The 17,976-nt window shown below is 35.9% G+C and overlaps 1 protein-coding gene across 2 annotated transcripts; it reads right to left on the reverse strand.

Annotated features, from left to right (window-relative positions):
* Positions 1-21: 21 nt before the first annotated feature.
* LOC111366112 (U-box domain-containing protein 34-like) lies at positions 22-15,759 on the reverse strand. Of its 2 annotated transcripts, none has more exons than XM_022986769.1 (9): positions 15,526-15,759; positions 5,254-5,375; positions 5,058-5,173; positions 3,034-3,155; positions 2,706-2,953; positions 2,426-2,515; positions 1,805-2,233; positions 479-1,228; positions 22-378 (listed from the first exon to the last, which is right to left on the reverse strand). In XM_022986769.1, exons 1-9 carry the CDS (start codon positions 15,704-15,706, stop codon positions 196-198), a joined length of 2,241 nt encoding a protein of 746 aa, XP_022842537.1. In that variant the 5' UTR covers positions 15,707-15,759; the 3' UTR covers positions 22-195. The 2 variants fall into 2 exon arrangements, with proteins under 2 accessions (XP_022842537.1, XP_022842538.1); XM_022986770.1 differs by having other exon boundaries at positions 5,254-5,372; positions 15,526-15,620.
* Between the last annotated feature and the right edge of the window lie 2,217 nt (positions 15,760-17,976).

Genomic DNA, 17,976 nt, shown 5'->3' on the forward strand with positions numbered 1-17,976 from the left:
AACTTTTCTTTAACCCTCAAATTATAAAAGAAAATAAATAATTTGATTCCACATACATTAGGTTATTGACATGTTTGAACACAATGATTATAATGTTCATCCTACCCTCTAGTTCAATCTAATACTGAACAAAAATACAGTAGAGATCCTACCAGCATTCATTTCATCTATATACACATCACTCTAAAGCGATGCCTAACAGTGATTCCTCCTCCACTCGTGAATGGCAAATCGTAACACATGATTTGGAGTTAGCATCTTGTGTTGTAATCTTTGTTTTGTCACTGGTGATATGTTATGCCGGTCGAGCCATGCCTTTATTGCTTCATGCTCATATGTAAAACCATCAGCTGCTATGTACGGGTTGTCCATAACTTCCTGCATTGACATTGCATTATGAATCAGACGCAGAATTAGATGCGTGTACTAACCGAAATACTAAAAAATAAGCTCATGCAAATGATTTTGAGTTTTTCACCTGAAGGATCGGGCAATAGTAGTGGCTAGGTGCATGAATTGGTTCTTTCGCTGCCTGAATATATGAATCTGCAAATTTAGCAAGTCTATTCAAAGCCGGCAAAACTTCAGATTCAAGATCTGGGCGTTCTCTGCATCTAAGTTGACAGCAGCTCAACGCAATCTTTGCTAATTCTTCTGCCTCAGCCAATGGCCAGTCTGTAACTGACTCATCAAGCATATCTGAGAAGGCACCACTGCTTAAAGCATTTTCAAATTTCAATATAAGCCCATCAGGACGACTAGCAGCCAATAATTGGAGAGTTATTACTCCAAAAGAATACAAGTCAGATTTTGGCCGGAGAGTTCCAGTTCTTTGATACTCTGGATCCATATAGTACAAGGTGCCGGCAATAATGGAAGCCCTATAATCCGTAATGTTGTCAGGCACAACATCGTAAATCATTTTTGCCAGGCCCACGTCTCCAATTTTGCTTACATAATGTTTGTCTAGCAATATATTTCCAGGTTTTAGATCCCGGTGAACAATAGGCTTTGGCTTTGAGTAATGTAGAAACGCAAGTCCACATGCTATTTCAAAAGCTACCCTGAACCTGACAAACCATGGAAGAGGAGGTCGCCCATTTTTGCAGAATATATGGTCTTCCAAGCTTCCGTTCTCCATATACTCATAAACAAGGCAACCATTATCAGGGCAGGCTCCAAGCAGTAAAATGATATGAGGATGGCGGAAATGGCTAAGAACTTCAATCTGCATGTAATTTATAATCAATGTTACCAACGCTTGAAATCTTGTAGGCTTTAGCAATTGTTGTAATTGCAATAAGTTGGGTGCCAACCACACTGAAAATGGAGATAGGCATATGGATGAGAGAAACAAGTATCATGCAAAAAAGACCAGTAAAATATTTTTCAATTTTCATACAAGCGCTCTACCATGTTAGAACCTACTAATTCATCAACTTGAAACTTCAGTTATAGCTTCTGCAAACAAGGTAATACCCAGAAAAAAAAAAAGGATCCATTTGAGTCAACTTCTATGGGGAAGAACCGAGGAAAGCCAAGTGAGATCTTGGAAGTCGGCAGCCACACGTTTGTCAGTATGCTTGTACATGCATTGTATGCATTGTTGTGCGGTTGCATAGGGGCATTTACGCCCGTCTGCAATTTGCAATTTTTCATGAAATATAGTAGGGGTACTTGCTATTAAATTTAAAACTGGTGCAATCTGGTTTGGTACATATGGAAAACAGGTCCCATATTCTGATTGAAAGACTCAAATGCGTGTGCACAACTCAGAAGAGGAATAAACAGTAATAAGTCAAACCTCTCTCATAAATTCCTCTTTCCTGTCACGTGCATCAGGCCGAAGAACTTTAATAGCGACCAGGGTGTGATCAAGGTTGCATTTGTAAACTTTCCCATACGCTCCTTCACCAATCAATTTAGCCTCGGAGAAGAAATCAGTTGCAGCCTCGATCTCATTTCTTGTGTACCTTCTATACCTACTATCACTTGAGAAAAGTGCACTAGCAATTTTCTGTTTCTCCAATGACTCTTTCATGGTTTTCAGTTCTGCTATCTGCCTTTTGTATGCCTCCTCAGCTAGCAATTTTCTTGCCATTACAACCTCCTCCTCAGCTTCCAAATACTTCTTTCTCTCTTCAGAGGCAATTTTCCTTAAACTTTCTTCTCTTTCCTGTGCAGCATTGACTCTTCTTGCATCTTCATTCCATTCAGAAGAAAGCAAGTGAACCTGCACCATGTAGCATCTAGTTGTTGTTCATATAGGACTTCATTCTTTTTCATGTGCATAATTTTTACCCAGGCTTCATAGAAACATTATTTTCGAACGATATCGACATTAGCAAGAGATTATTATCTACTAGACCGAAATCAATCATGGATCAACTGTTGAGGGGATGGTGCAAACTAATTGAGCTCTCACCTTGCTCTGTGCATGGACAAGGCCTTCAAAAGCTTGACTGTACATGGTGATAGTACTCTCTAATTCTAGGCGCAATTGTTTGATTTCAGCCTAAATGTGTGACGGAAAAAAGATAAGTATATCCTCAATGTAAAAATTGACTTGTATCATTAGTATATACTGTTAACCTATGTAAAGCAAGAATCCAAAAGTTCAGCAAAGAAATATTTCTCTTGGAACTGGATATTTTTTTTAGTAGCGCAAAATATGCACAGATGAGAAAAGCTACAAGTTAATTCACCTGCTCAGAGTGTGTAGAAGATGAAGGAGTATATCCCTTAATTGCCTGGATATCCGAGATACTATCATCCAATATTTGACATGTTCTTCCTTCAGCAGCAGTGTAATACATAGAGGAGTATCCAGGTATGTGTGCCTGGGAAATTAGGTGGCCAAGATCTGAGAGGCTGTTCAGATCTTTGGACGCTGTGGAGGAAGAAGAGAGACTGAAGTGTTTTTTACTGATTGCATGAGAATCATGTTCCCCCTCTGGGACAATGCAAAATGATAAAAGTTAGAAGGAAAAAAAAAATCAGTTAATTGACCAAAAGATAAAATTATCAACATACCAGTCCTTAAAATAGGATTTCGTGAATTTATAATGAGCTTGTTTGTAGAGATCACATAAATGTTGCAACTATCAGGAGCTTGTTTGAGAACAATTGATGGCACCTCCATGTCCTTTTGTTTCCTAACAAAAAAATAATAATAATAATAATAATTGTTGATCCAGTAAAATTTGTTGCAGACGGCAATAAATATGGGCTAGTAAATCTAACGTACAAGAAATCACATTGCAAATAAATGATTGCATGGGAAATAATTAATTATGTGTTTAGAAACACGAATATACATGGCGCGTCAAAGAACCAATAAGAATATGCCAAATTTGTTGGAATTGTCATCACCCACCAACTTAGAAACCACATATAGGATTTAATTCCTTAAATGCCTCAAGTTTTGATGAGATCTCGTTACTTTGATACTTCAGACTTGCAAATCCTTTAAATTTCGGCTCGTGAGATAAATTATTATTTCATTTTTGTAAGATCATTTCCAATTTTATCTTAACCTTTAACTTGCAAACAAACTCCTGAGTTTACTTCGTTTCGTAGTCTAAGTTGTAAAATATGATTGAATTGAACTCCATTGTAATATGTGCCTAATGCCAGTGTCAAGGTGGTTAGATAAAACCACAGAACCATTTCATTCTGATTTAAATTTGTAAACTGGAACCCTACTAGTCACTGTAAATTATAAATGAGCTGCTGCTTCTGTTTCGCCAAACCTACAAGTAAAAAGGGATCGCTGCTGATATTGCACTAATCCTCTAAGTAAATGATAGTATTCCTGCAACTGTTGAAGGACCCATCAAGTATACTAACAGGGTGGTGGTTGTTATAACTAGATAGAGCCTCTAGATCTATAGAATTTGCTAAGACGCAAAAGAACCATTGCTGGTAGGTGCAGAGTTTCAAACCGATCCATTATAAATAGATCTTGCACTTCTCAAACATCTCTCATTTTTCTGGGAGCTTATTACTTTTTTTTCAATTGTTACCCAATGATACTTAATTTGTGAATAGTTTACCTGATTTAATTGGAAATACAGCATCATATCTGCCAAATTGGAAATCAAATTTAGTAAGCATCACCACAAACCAGTTTCAGTTGTTCGAATTTGCAACACAGAGCAACTAGTCTCTACCGAGCTTACTTTTGTACATAAGCTACTATTGCTACTGATGTTGGAGGAAGTCTTTTTAAGTAAAAGACAGGTTTCTACTGCTGTTGGACTGACATCCAAGTAAAATAGTAAGGTGGTTGTTGCTGTCACTAGACTAAAACTTGAGAGGAAAAGGATTGTTCTTGTCCTCACTGAATTTTCCGTTATTCAATAGTGGAATTTGCCAAAATCCAATAGAGAAGCCTTTTGAAAGTGGATGTAAACTTAATCGATACAAGTAGAATTTGCATTTTGCACTTCCCCATCTTCCCTAATTTCTTAGCAGCATATTACTTGTGTTAAATGGTTATATTTACTTTGTAATATACTTAGGCGGCCGTCAAAATTGATTTCAAGAAAACATACAACATGTGCACTCAACATGCTATTGAATATTTTCGGTTGCACTTGCATTTTAAAGAAAAAGGATTCCATAAATTAAAATTAGTCAAGCACCCCTAACTTTTACTTAATTATCTATTCACTAACCCTCTAGACAACTACCACAGTCCTACATTCACAAGTCTGTACAATCATAAATTCAATAAGCAGTTCTAATGCAACAAGGATGGTGGAAAGCTATAAACAAAAGAGATTGCATCGACATAAACGATATTTCCTCAATTTCAAAGTGAAAAATCTTAGTCTAATAGGCACAATTATTTAGGTGGGACTTGGGAGACATAAAAAAATAATGTCCAAAGGGAAGTGGAGCATCAATGGGATCATATGTTATTCTTTTATTCCGTTACTCGTGTAAGTGTAAATAAAATTGTTGTAAAGGTTAAATTCTGTCCTAGGAAAGTGAATTTGAACAACCAGAAGTAGAACATATAACATTCACTTTGAGTAAGTAGAGTACTATACCTTGTAAAATAATTAGAGGAGCAAGATCCCAACACTAAAGTTGTCACCCTTGAGTCAGATATATATCTGAGAAGCGCAAATGCAGGATTGTCCCCTTCGAGCAACAAACTTTCCATCTACAGGGAGTTCAAGATTACTGGCCTTTAAAATTAATGAACATGTGTAAGCTAACTGACAATGGAAGATAAAGACCCACCTTTGGCATCTTATATAAAAACTTAAATGACGTTAACATTTCTTCACATTTTGCCTTCATATCTTGCATGTATATTTCCGCCACACTTGTGTCCAGCTCCTTGATTGGAATGCTACTTCCTGCTGTTAAATACATCGTAGATGCAAAACAAAATTCCTATCAAATGTATGTAGTAAACCTTATTAAATAACATTTGATTTGCATTTATGCCTTTGTTGGAAATCCCGAATTAATTTAGAATAAAATAAGAGAGATTATTGAAGATTTTATTTTCCATAAATAGAATATTGTATGAGATTTGCTTTCCTTTCTTTTATTCATTCTTTCTTCTATAAATAGGACACATGTACTGTACATTGTTAATGTGAAAATATATTATTCCTGTTTTCAACTTCATGGTATCAGAGCCATTCCAATGACAGAAACTGCCACCACCAACAGAGGGTCAATGACATCCGAATCTGTTAATGAAGGAACGGAGGCTACCTCTGCCATGAGTGGAGGAATTGAAGGTTCATCCTTTCAATTCACGGTAGAAAAATTGGATGGACGAAATTACAGAGAATGGGCGCAATCTATCAAATTGATTATTGATGGAAAAGCCAAACTTGGGTACCTGACTGGAGAGACTAAGATGCCCGCCTCAACCGACACAATTCTCCTTCAAAAGTGGAAATCGGAGAACTCCATGGTGACTGCGTGGCTCATCAACTCCATGAGGCCCACAATTGAAAGACATACTTGTTTCTACCCACTGCAAAAGATGTTTGGGAAGCTACGAAAGAGATTTATTCGGATTCTGAAAATTCCTCCCAGATTTTTGAAATTAAATCGAAGCTGTGGCAAACCAAGCAGGGAGAACGGGATGTAATCGACTACTACCTTGAGATGACTGCGCTCTGGCAAGAACTCGATCTGAGTTCGGAAGAGAAGTGGAAGTGCCCTGAGGACTACGCCTATTACTGGAAAAAGTTGGAGAATGAGAGAGTTTTTGAATTACTCACTGGGCTTCACCGTGACCTCGACGATGTTAGAGATCGAATCCTCGGTCGACAGCCACTACCATCACCGCGAGAGGTGTTCGCGGAGGTGAGGCGAGAGGAGAACCGGCGGAAGGTTATGATGAATGGAACCAGCGTGTTTGGGTCTGCAACGTCTGGGATCGAAGGCTCTAGCATGGTTGTGAAAGGGATTGGGCCTCCAAGTAATGGGCCTCTAATTTTTAAAATGGATCCATCAAAACTTCAAAGCGAGGCTACAACTAATGTTGGGCTCAATTTTACTAATGTTGGGCCTGCGGAATGGGCCTATATAAAAAGGGGTCAGGCTCAAAACAAAAGGGTCGATCCTGGTATGAACACTGTTGTAAGCCAGGACATAAGGAAGACACATGCAGGACTTACACGGAAAGCCGACCGATTGGAAATCGAGGCAAAATAATAGAAATCGTGGTTATTAAGCATCTGTCAATTATTCTCCAGAAAATACCCAAGGTTCCAGTGGTGCTTTTAATCCCGAGCAGATGGAGCAACTTTACAAAATGTTCGCTACTCTCTAACCGTCAAGTCAAACCTCCACAAATAATCCTTCAAATTCACTCGCCCACAGAGGTAATTTTTTGAGAGCTTTAAAATCCATCACTCTATTGATCATTGACTCGGGAGCGTCTGATCATATGACGGATTCCTACCACTTATTCTCTTCATACTCAACATGTGCTGGCAATCTTAAAGTTAAAATTGCGGATGGTTCTCTATCTACTGTCACGGGAAAAGGGAGTATTCAAATTTCTGATTCTATAACTTTAGAACCTGTTCTTCATGTTCCAAATTTATCATGCAATTTACTATCCATAAGCCAGTTAACAAAAACCTCCAACTACTCTACTAAATTCCTTCCATCTTACTGTGTTTTTCAGGACCTATCATCGGGGAAGACGATTGGCAGTGCTAAGGAAAGTGAAGGACTCGACTATGAAGAAGTTGATGTGAATAAACAGTGTCAAATTAAAGTTTGTGATCCTACGTCTGTCCTTATAAATAGTGAAATTATGTTATGACACTTTAGAATGGGTCATCCCAACTTTCAATACTTGAAACGTCTCTTTTCTTCTATTTTTTTGAATAAAAAATCAGTCAATCTTTAATGTGAAATTTGTGAACTTGCAAAACATCAACGTACGACATTCTCAAAATCCACATACAAACCATCAAAGCCTTTCACCATGATTCATAGTGATGTATGGGGGCCCTCACGTGTCCCAAACCGAAATTATGCAAAATGGTTCGTTAAATTCATCGACCATCATACTCAAATTTGTTGGTTATACCTATTAAAAGAAAAATCCGATGTTCGGTCCGTGTTCATAAACTTCCACTCTATGATTCAAACGCAATTTCAAATTTTACATACCGACAATGGCACGGAATATTTCAATAACATCATGGGAGATTTCTTGCATTCTCATGACATAATTCATCAAAGTTCTTGTGTCGACACTCCCCAACAAAATGAGATTGCCGAACAAAAAAATAGACATCTTCTAGAAGTTGCTCGTGCCCTGATATTTACTACGAACATACCAAAAATATTCTGGGGGGATGCGGTCCTTACATCCACCTAATCTTCCCCTAAGAGTGTTTGGGTGCACCACCTCTCCAAAAATTTCAAAAATATTTCCCAAATTCTCGTCTCCACTCTAATCTTCCCCTAAGAGTGTTTGGGTGCACCACATTCGTACATGTTCACTCCAATCACAGAAGTAAACTTAATCCCCGTGCAATTAAATGTATCCTGATTGGATATTCTTCTATACAAAAGGCTACAAATGTTATGATCCTTCCACAAAACGGACCTTTGTAAGCCTTGATGTAACTTTCTTCGAGAATACCCCATATTTTACAACCAACGATCTTCAGGGGGATATCTCACATGAAGATCGGTTCCTCGACCTCAACCTCTCAACTCCTGAACATACGTCACCTATCCCACCAATTGATACGCCACCAACTAAAATACCACTACCAGAAAGAAACTTGAATCTAGGGGGAGAGGTAGAAAAATAAAACGATAAGGAAATACTAGTTTACTCCAGAAGGCAAAAATCAAAGTACTCAGAGAATCTCACATCTGAAGCACCAAAAGAGTCAGAACCGATGGTAGCTCCAGATCCCCAAGAAGCATAAAAAATTTCTGATGCTGATTTACCCATTGCTCTCAGAAAACAAAAACGGTCATGTACACTTCATCCTATTTCAAAATACATGTCTTATAATGCTCTATCTGTAGGATTTCGTGCTTTTACATCTCATCTTGACAGGATAGTGATTCCGAAAAATAATCACGAAGCCTTAGAACTTCCGAAATGGAAAGAAGCAGTGTTGGAAGAAATGCAAGCATTAGAAAAAATGAAACTTGGGAAGTGATGAACTTACCACAGGGAAAGAAACCCGTTGGATGTAAATGGGTCTTCAACTTGAAATACAAAGCCGATGAGACAGTGGAAAGGTATAAAGTTCGATTGGTTGCAAAAGGATACACACAAACTTACGGCATTGACTACACAGAAACATTTGCACCAGTAGCAAAGCTTAATACTATTTGGGTTCTTTTATATCTAGTAGCAAATTTGGATTAGTCACTTCAACAACTCGATATTAAAAATGCATTCCTAAACGGGGAAATTGGAAGAAGAAGTATTCATGACATTACCACTGAGCTTTTGTAAGGTAAATGAAAGAAACCGAGTATGTAAATTGAAAAAGTCTTTATATGGACTAAAACAGTCACCGAGAGCATGGTTTGACAGATTTGCAAAAGTGTTGAAAAGTCAAGGTTATTACCAAGGACAATCGGATCTTACAATGTTTCTTCGAAATTTTGAAGACAGTACTAAAATTATTCTGATCGTTTATGTTGATGACATCATTTTGACAGGTGATAATATAGTAGAAATGGAGAAATTAAAGAAAAGCCTTGTCACTGAATTTTGAAGTAAAGGATCTGGGACCAATAAGATACTTCTTCGGAATGGAAATCACCAGATCAAGACAAAGGATCAGCGTATCACAACGAAAATATGTTCTTGATCTTCTAATTGAAACTGGGATGCTTGGATGTAAACCAAGTGATACTCCTGTGGATGTGGGGAAAAAGGACGAAGATGGAGAAATGTCGGTAGAAGTCGACAGATATCAAAGACTTGTGGGAAAGCTAATCTACCTATCACACACCAGACTCAACATCACATTTGCTGTTAGTCAGGTTAGCCAACACATGCATTCCCCAAAGGAAAGTCATCTAGAGGCTGTATATAAGATACTTAGGTATCTCAAGGGCTCTTCAGGAAAAGGGCTACTCTTCAAAAGGGGTGAAGAAAAGAGGTTGAAATTTACACAGATGCAGATTGGGCAGGATCAATTGGTGATAGGAGATCAACTACTGGTTATTGTACCTTTGTGTGGGGAAATCTAGTGACTTGGAGAAGCAAGTAGCAGAATGTAGTAGCAAGAAGCAGTGCTGAAGCTAAGTTCAGAGCTGTTGCACAAGGAATGTGCGAAGGACTGTGGTTAAAAAAGCTCCTGGAAGAATTACATATCACAATGAAATTGCCAATCAAACTCTATTGTGACAATAGAGCAGCAATCAACATTTCTCTTAATCCAGTTCAACATGATCGAACTAAGCATGTAGAGGTGGACAGACACTTTATTAAAGAAAAAGTTGAAGAATGAACTATTTGTATGACATATGTCCCAACACAAACACAAATTGCAGATGTCTTCACCAAAGGACTACCAAAACAGAAGTTCGATGATTTTATCTCCAACATTTATGATCTAACTTGAGGGGGAATGTTGGAAATCCCGAATTAATTTAGACTAAAATAAGAGAGATTATTGAAGATTTTATTTTCCATAGATAGAATATTGTATGAGATTTGCTTTCCTTTATTTTATTCCTTCTTTCTTCTATAAATAGGACACATGTACTGTACATTGTTAATGTGAAAATATCTTATTCCTATTTTCAACTTTAGCCTTACTCTAATATTTATGGCGAACATTGCAGGAAACATACAGAAGGAAGATTTAATAAAATAGCAGAACCATATAATTCAGCAGCTTGAAGTTCAGAAGAATAAATTAAGAAAGAAAAGGTAAGCAGATTATTTGAATTTTTCTTATCTTCTCTCATTCTTTATACTGAAAGTAAAACGAAAGAGAATGAGAATTAGAGAATCACACTGCCAACTTGAGAAGATGGCCACTCAGTATCAAATTCACATTCAAGATTAAACCCGTGTTTGAGCCCCATTTTGAGGGAAAGAATGCATTTTTAATAGTGATTGATAGAGAATATGTGATTAAAAATTAAAGAAAATTTTTAGATTTGCGTGTAATATTATATTATTGAAGAATATGTAGTTGAAAATGAGTTTTTAAAAAAGAATTTTTAGAAGAATGGGGCTCAAACAAGGGCTAAAATTACAAGTTTAGAGATTCTGTAGCTAATTAAACTTTTACTCAATTAAGATCTCCCAAAGATTTTTTATATTAATCTCCTATATATCAAGAATCAGACCTAAGAATAAGGCAAAGGAAGTCAACCCTACTATACAAGTACATGATATCTCTAAAATCAACATGTATAGCAAACCAATTTAAGATACATTTCTTTCTGCCGACAGAAAAATGTGATGTTAACCTCACTATTGGAAATAATGGTGTTCTGGCCCCTAATGAGAGTTAGGGAAGGCAAGGGGACATCCATAAACTAATATGGCAAGGGGGCATGCATACACTAATACCAAATAAGAAGCGTAGATTGGGGGCAACCAAGGGCAGTCCAAGCCTTGTTAGTAGTTTTATATGTAAAAAAATAAGTTTTCATGGAAATTTTTATTTCTTCCATATATTAGTCCATTACAAAAATATATTTTGTCCTTGCCTGGCTTTGCCTATCCCATGGTCACCCAATAGCAATCGCCAATCAACCCGTCCCGGGCTCCTACCAGGTAATCATTCATCATTCATGTGTTGCTCTTAAATAAACTACAATTCTTATTGAAAATAATACGAACTGATTTGATAAACCAACCAAAGAAGAAGAAGAATTAAAAGACGAAGAGAAGAGATATTATTGAGCTGCCAAAAATTAAGGTAAATAATGAACCATTAGTTTATATATTACAAGGAAACCTATAGTATTAGGAAACTAAAACAATAAGCAAACTAAATATATATTATTATGTTGAATACATACACTATGCTATCATCCCCTCAAACTCACGATGCTAAAGTAAAAAGCAACGAGAGTTTGTCACGCAAGAAACAAAAACAATGAATCAAATGGGACTTAGTAAAGAAGTCAGCTAGCTACAACGATAAAACAAAAGGTCGAAAAATGGTGCCGATCTGCAGATGGTGACAAACCAGATGACAATCAATCTCAATATTCTTTGTGCGCTCATGAAACACAGAGTTATGAGATATCTGAATAGCACGTGTATTATCACAATACATAGGGGTTGGAGAAGAATGAGGACGCCCATGTTTGTAAGTAACCATCATAACCACACATCTTGGTGGTAGTGGATGCTATAGCTCAATACTCGGCCTCAGTAGAGGAAAGGAAAACAACAATCTGCTTCTTAATTTTCTAAGAGATAAGATAATCACCTAAAAATATATAAAAACTAGTAGTGACTTGCGATCAGTAGGGTTATTGGCCCAAATCCCAATCAGCATTGGAGTAGGCACGAATCACTAAAGAGGAGGTCGATGGAAATAAAAGACTCTGAAAGCAAGTACCACGAAAATAGCGCAAAATACAAACAATAGTTGCCCAATAAGAACGGCATATGCAATATCGGGACTTGTGAGATATTGTATATTTTCAGTCGCACTCAACACAAATTTAGGGATTTTTGATTTGTTTCAATTTCACGGATTGTCTGAGAAGGATTAAGATGAAATGATCGACTTCAACACACAAATTTGTGCTCAATAATATGTCTTCTTCTTCGTCTCTTAATTTATTAAATAAGTTCATATTATTTTCATGGTATCAGAGCAAGATATCAACTTACTGTGTTCGACTTCAAGACAAAAAACAAAGGTACAACTAAAGACTCTCAATGAGGAGTAATCCAGAGGATGCCCATACATTATTTCAAATGGTGATAAACTTGAATTATGGGAAGATGAAATCTTACTAATTAAAGAAACATCAGTGAGAACTGTTTCTCCCCAAGATTCATTGAAAACTTTAGCTGACAAAAGAAGTGAACAAACAGTTTCTACAATGTGCCTATGCTTTTGTTCAGCAACACCATTTCGTTGTGGGGTTATGTTAGTGGAATTGTTGTGAAATTCGAGAATACTACTGAGAATTATATAACAGAGTTTAATAATTGGGAGTCAAATAACATGAAAATTCTCACTTTGATTCATAATTCTATTGTATTGGTACACAGTCAGCGAATTTTGAAACAACAAAGGAAGTTAGAGAGCACTTTCACAAGTTATATACTAAGTCTAACTTTGCAAAATGGTATCGGTTGGAGATTGATATACGGGCTTAATATCAGGAGGATATGAGTATTTTTGAGTTTTACACTGCTATGAATTCAATTTGGGGTGAGTTGGCTTTTACAAAATCAGCAGGACTGAAAGCACTTGAGGAATATATTACTTATAGAGAGGAGCAGCGATTAATCAATTTTTTATGCCACTTCGCAGTGACCTTAAGGGACTTCAAGTATCTTACATCACACTCCACTTCCGTCAATTGATTTGATGGTTAGTGAACTTGTAGTTAAGGAAACACGTTTGAAATCTCTTGCAAGAGAAGTACCTCTTCCTCCATCTAGCACCTCGGTGTTGGCCATCCACATAGAATCATAACAAAGGTTATGTACGAGTTGCTAGTGATGAGTGTGACTTTTGCAAACAAAAAGGACATTAGAAGTCTCAATTCCTAAGTTATTGAAAAAGTAGCAGCCCCAATCACGACAGCGATCCTATCATTCGGATGCTAACATAGGTGCCACCATGCCACTTAGTGACTCGTCTATACTTGGATCACCATCTTCCTCCAGTCTCATGTTGACGGATTTAGCAGAGTAATTTCAAAAGTTCTTAGCCACACAACCATATATTATGTCAGCCTCCACTCATATAGGTTTGTCATCGCAGAGTCACTCATGTATTTCTTCTTCGTGGATATTTGATTCAGATGCTTCCGAACACATGTCGTCTAACTCAAAATTCTTTAATGACTTGCGTCCTTCTAACCTGTCTATGTCTGCTGATGGCACATCATTGCCTTTAGCAGATGCTGGTTCTATTAATACACGTAATTTTTCAAATATGTACTATGTTTCAACTCTTACTTTGAATCTTATTTCTATTAGTCAATTGTGTGATTTTGGATACTTAGTTAAGTTTTCTTCTACTACTAGTCATGTACAGGATTCTCGATCCCAGAAGCTGATCGGGATAGGCCGCAGACAAGGAGGATTATATGTTCTGGACAATCTAAGATCACCACACATTGCAACCTCTGGTGTTGATTTGTCATCTTTCTCTTTGAATTCATCGTCTTCTAGTTTTTATTTGTGTCATTCTCACCTTGGACATGTTTCCACTAGTCGTTTGAAATTTTTAGTTTCTAAAAGTCAATTAAGAGTATACAAACTCATGACATTTCTGATTGTAGTGGTTACAAATTAGCTAAATTTTTTGCTTTACTTTTTCTTCGAAGTATTTCTTATTCTTTTGCACCATTTGATCTTGTTCACTTTGATGTGTGCGGACCTGCTCCTATTGCTACAAAAGAAGGGTCTCAATATTATGTTCCCTTATTGATAATTATAATCGTTATTGTTGGATTTATCTTATGAAACGACAATCTGACTTTCTTTCTATTTATCGATTTTTAGAACACTTATTAAAACTCAATACTCCACTATAATTAAGTGTTTTAGATGTGACTTGGGTGTAGCATAACTTCAACTGATTTCTCTTAATTGCTTGCTTTTGATGGCACAATTCATCAAACCTCGTGTATTAATACTACACATCAAAATGGTGTTGTTAAATGAAAATATAGTCACATTGTAGAAACTGCTCGTTCACTTCTTTTGTCAGCCAAAGTTCCTAGTAAATTTTGGAGAAAAGTAGTTCTTACTTTTTTTTAATTAATAAGATTTCATCTTCTCACAATTCAAGTTTATCACCCTTTGAAACATTATATGGGCATCCTCCAAATTGCTCCTCATTCAGAGCCTTTCATTGTATTTGCTTTGTTCTTCATTCTGAAGTCAAACGTAGTCAGTTGATATATCACTCTGATACCATGAAAATAATACGAACTAATTTGATAAACCCGCCAGAGAAGAAGAAGAACTAGAGACAAAGAGGAAGACATATTATCGAGCCACCAAAAATTAGGGTAAATAATGAGCCACGTTAGTTTATATATTATAAGGAAACTTACCAAACTAGGAAACTAAAACAATAAGGAAAATAAATATAGATTATTATGCTGAATATATATTATATATATTACCGTGCTATCACTTATATCCTATTACAGACTCACAGGTTCTTGTCAATAATAACATGCTCCAGGGTTCGAGTGAAAACTTTGTACCATTCACATAAACAGTTCTTGACCTTAATGGCTCATGTGAATAGTACATGTAACCGATTATAAATCGAAATTTAAATAATTAGGCCAAAATTAATCTATCCTTGTACCGTGTCACTGCATGCTGGTAACAATTCTGAAAACTTTAAGGCTTTTCAGCTCAAAGTTCAAGGAGTGCCTCTAGAGTGTCCAATACGCCCTTTGAGAAGGGCGTGGGTCAGGTTGGGCTCGGGCTGGCGTAGGTGGTATGTTGCACCACCTCTGTGACCACTGTCCGTGTGGTCTTGAATTTTCCACCAAATTACAATCCAAGGAGATGAAATTATACAAAAATAAGTCAATCTTCATTCCTTCTTCAATATGAGATTCATTTCCACCAATTCACGAAAACGCGATTAAACCGCTTTGAATTCATTAGCACCTTAATTAAGCATGTGACCACTTCGATCTTAATAATGTCCCCAAATTAATCACCATTATTATTCCAACTAGCAGTGTGTTAAATGTTCAGTTTTCTATCACTATAGGAAAGCAATTCTATACTGCGCACAAGCACTCTAATTTTAGTGTGTTCGTGAGAATAGAGATAAAGAGAATTAGGAAATTAGACGATCGTACATGGAGTAGGGATTGAAGTGATGGTGGGCATGATATGAACTAGAACAAAACGATCGGCTTTTGGCATCAAATTCTCCACCGCCCACCGTACTGCTCTTTGACTACCTTTGCCTTCTGCGCTCTTCACGGCCACTGCCACCGTCACCGCCGTTGCCGGAACACTCCCGCCGCCGATCCTCATTTCCTGACAGCAATACAAAATTGACTCGTCGTCCAACGGTACAACAAAGACTAGAATTTATTTGAGTACCAGGTGGGACCCGGTAGTTGAAGATGAACTAATAACAATAATAAAGGGATAATTGCCGTCGCGGTCCCAAACCTTTCAAATTATTGCAATTTTATTCTTCACCTTCATTTATAATAGCGTCGGTCCCTCCATTTCAGTTCTGTACCGCAAAAGAACCTCTGTATAGAAATCGTTGAAATGACCGTTAGGTAACCCAAAGTTGAGGGCCAGATTACTTTTTGACCAATTTAAAAGGGTAAAGTTGTAACTTACATAGAATAATTAAATTAAAAGAATGCAGTTGAAAATAATGATGAAGAAAATTGACATCTATGCCAAAGATTGAACCAATGAAATTTTGAGAAAAATAAGGATATCAAAGAGGTAACGATGTGCCATCTAAATCGGTAGAAGATCAAGATGTTGTGTATGAACTGCAAAGTGAGGACTTGGAAGTGAATGAAGATAAGAATAACAAATAAGACGACAAGAAGTTGATTTTCAATGATAAAGCTCTCACAATATCGTGTTTTGAAGAAAAACTTAGGATGGATGTTGAGGCAATACTAGACAGTAACTTAGATTTCTAATTAAGATTTAGTATTTTGTATCATCAATAAGGTGTTGGTAACGTGTGGGTGAGTTGGGGTGCATTTTCATTTTTTTCTTTTTATTTAATTATTTCATGTAGAAAATGTAAAGGTACCACTTTGACATTTTAAAATTGATCTGTGGTTAGATCCTATACTTTCAGTAAACTAACAATCAGCTAGATGATTTCATCCCAATGTCCTTCTATGGCACATAATTGAAAGGTTTGGATCAACATTGTTACAAATGAAATGTTAAAAGTAAAAGTTACAAAAATTTGACAAGTTTGTAACCATAACTATAATTATTAATTAAAAAAGTTTGAAACTACAACTCAATTATCCGACAAAAATATGAAAATCAGAAGCTTAAGAAATAAGAAAAGAAAAAAAAAATCAATATAATTTATACTAGGATAGTACGTTGGGGGAATTTGTGCATTGATAGAGAAAGTGGAGGGAAAATCAATGGTGTAGATCATCCCACATAGAAGAGGGTAATCCATAATGTAACCCGAAAATATACTTGTAGCAGTTTTGATGGTAAAAAGGGTAAAAGTGGACCTACTTGTTTGGTTTCTTGACTCGCATAGGGAATATGTTATAGAAAATAATTTTACATTGACTCATGTAATTGTGAGATGAGAAGAATGTCTTTATAATAAGATAATCTTATATATTCATGTAAGTTACTGAAGCCTCATTCATAAATATAAATTAATAAAAGAGAAAATACAAATATGGTAATACCCTTAATTGAAATAACAATTATTACCTTATATAATATTTTGCTACTGTTTTTCAATTGTTGATTTTTCATTAAATGTTTTATTTAAATGATATTTTTTTATGTGAAATTATAAAATTTATTATCTTCTTTTTCCAAACTTAAAATTAATAATTAAAAATTAATTATAGTAAATTAATAAAGTCTTGAAAAGTATAGAAATTTCATCGTTTGACTCTTCCTACACTGTAAAAGAAAAGAAAAAGTCTTAGATGCTATCTTTCAATTAATAATTTTCACTCAATGAATATAAATTTAAAACAATCTACTTCTTTGGTTGAGGAAATTTTATAAATTAAATGTTTGTTAAGAACGCCGAGTGGATTGGGTACCAGTGAGTGAACGTGCAATTAATTGGTTAGTGTTTAAAATAGGTGTATGCAAACTTTAGAAAAATTGTTTTATTAACTTGAAAGGTATTCATAAATTCGTTGAAATTGACTTATTTTTCATTAATTTTCTCTGTATATTTTTCATTTTTCATATGAACATTTGAGAATTTGCATATATTTGTACAAGCCATGTCCCTGTGCAAAAGTTTGTAGGATAATTTTTTATGCGGAATATACTTCTCTATATACGTTAACTCAACCTAAAATATGATTTAGCACACTCAAACTTTGCCCCTAATCCATGCTATGATTATAATAATGAAATATCACCAAGATATGCAATATAACAATATCTACACTATTGCATTAAAAATAATTTCTCATGCTGACAGGCACTCCGTAGAATCGTAAATTATGGCTTAAAATGTTAAATGTAATTTCATGTATCAACCTTCTTCCAAATATCTGATTTTGCAAGATTGCAAGAATGTAATTAGAACATTGGAAAATAAT

Source organism: Olea europaea, chromosome 17 (genome assembly GCF_002742605.1).
Source record: "Olea europaea var. sylvestris chromosome 17, O_europaea_v1, whole genome shotgun sequence".
Classification (NCBI taxonomy): domain Eukaryota; kingdom Viridiplantae; phylum Streptophyta; class Magnoliopsida; order Lamiales; family Oleaceae; genus Olea; species Olea europaea.

What these genes read in the sequence shown, in the direction of transcription:
- LOC111366112 (XM_022986769.1), bottom strand. Translation starts at nt 15,706, where the DNA reads ATGAGGATCGGCGGCGGGAGTGTTCCGGCAACGGCGGTGACGGTGGCA. An exon ending in CACTTCAATCCCTACTCCAT is followed by an intron (nt 5,376 to 15,525) that starts GTACGATCGTCT and finishes TGTATTTAACAG; the next exon opens with CAGGAAGTAGCATTCCAATC. An exon ending in TTTTATATAAGATGCCAAAG is followed by an intron (nt 5,174 to 5,253) that starts GTGGGTCTTTAT and finishes AACTCCCTGTAG; the next exon opens with ATGGAAAGTTTGTTGCTCGA.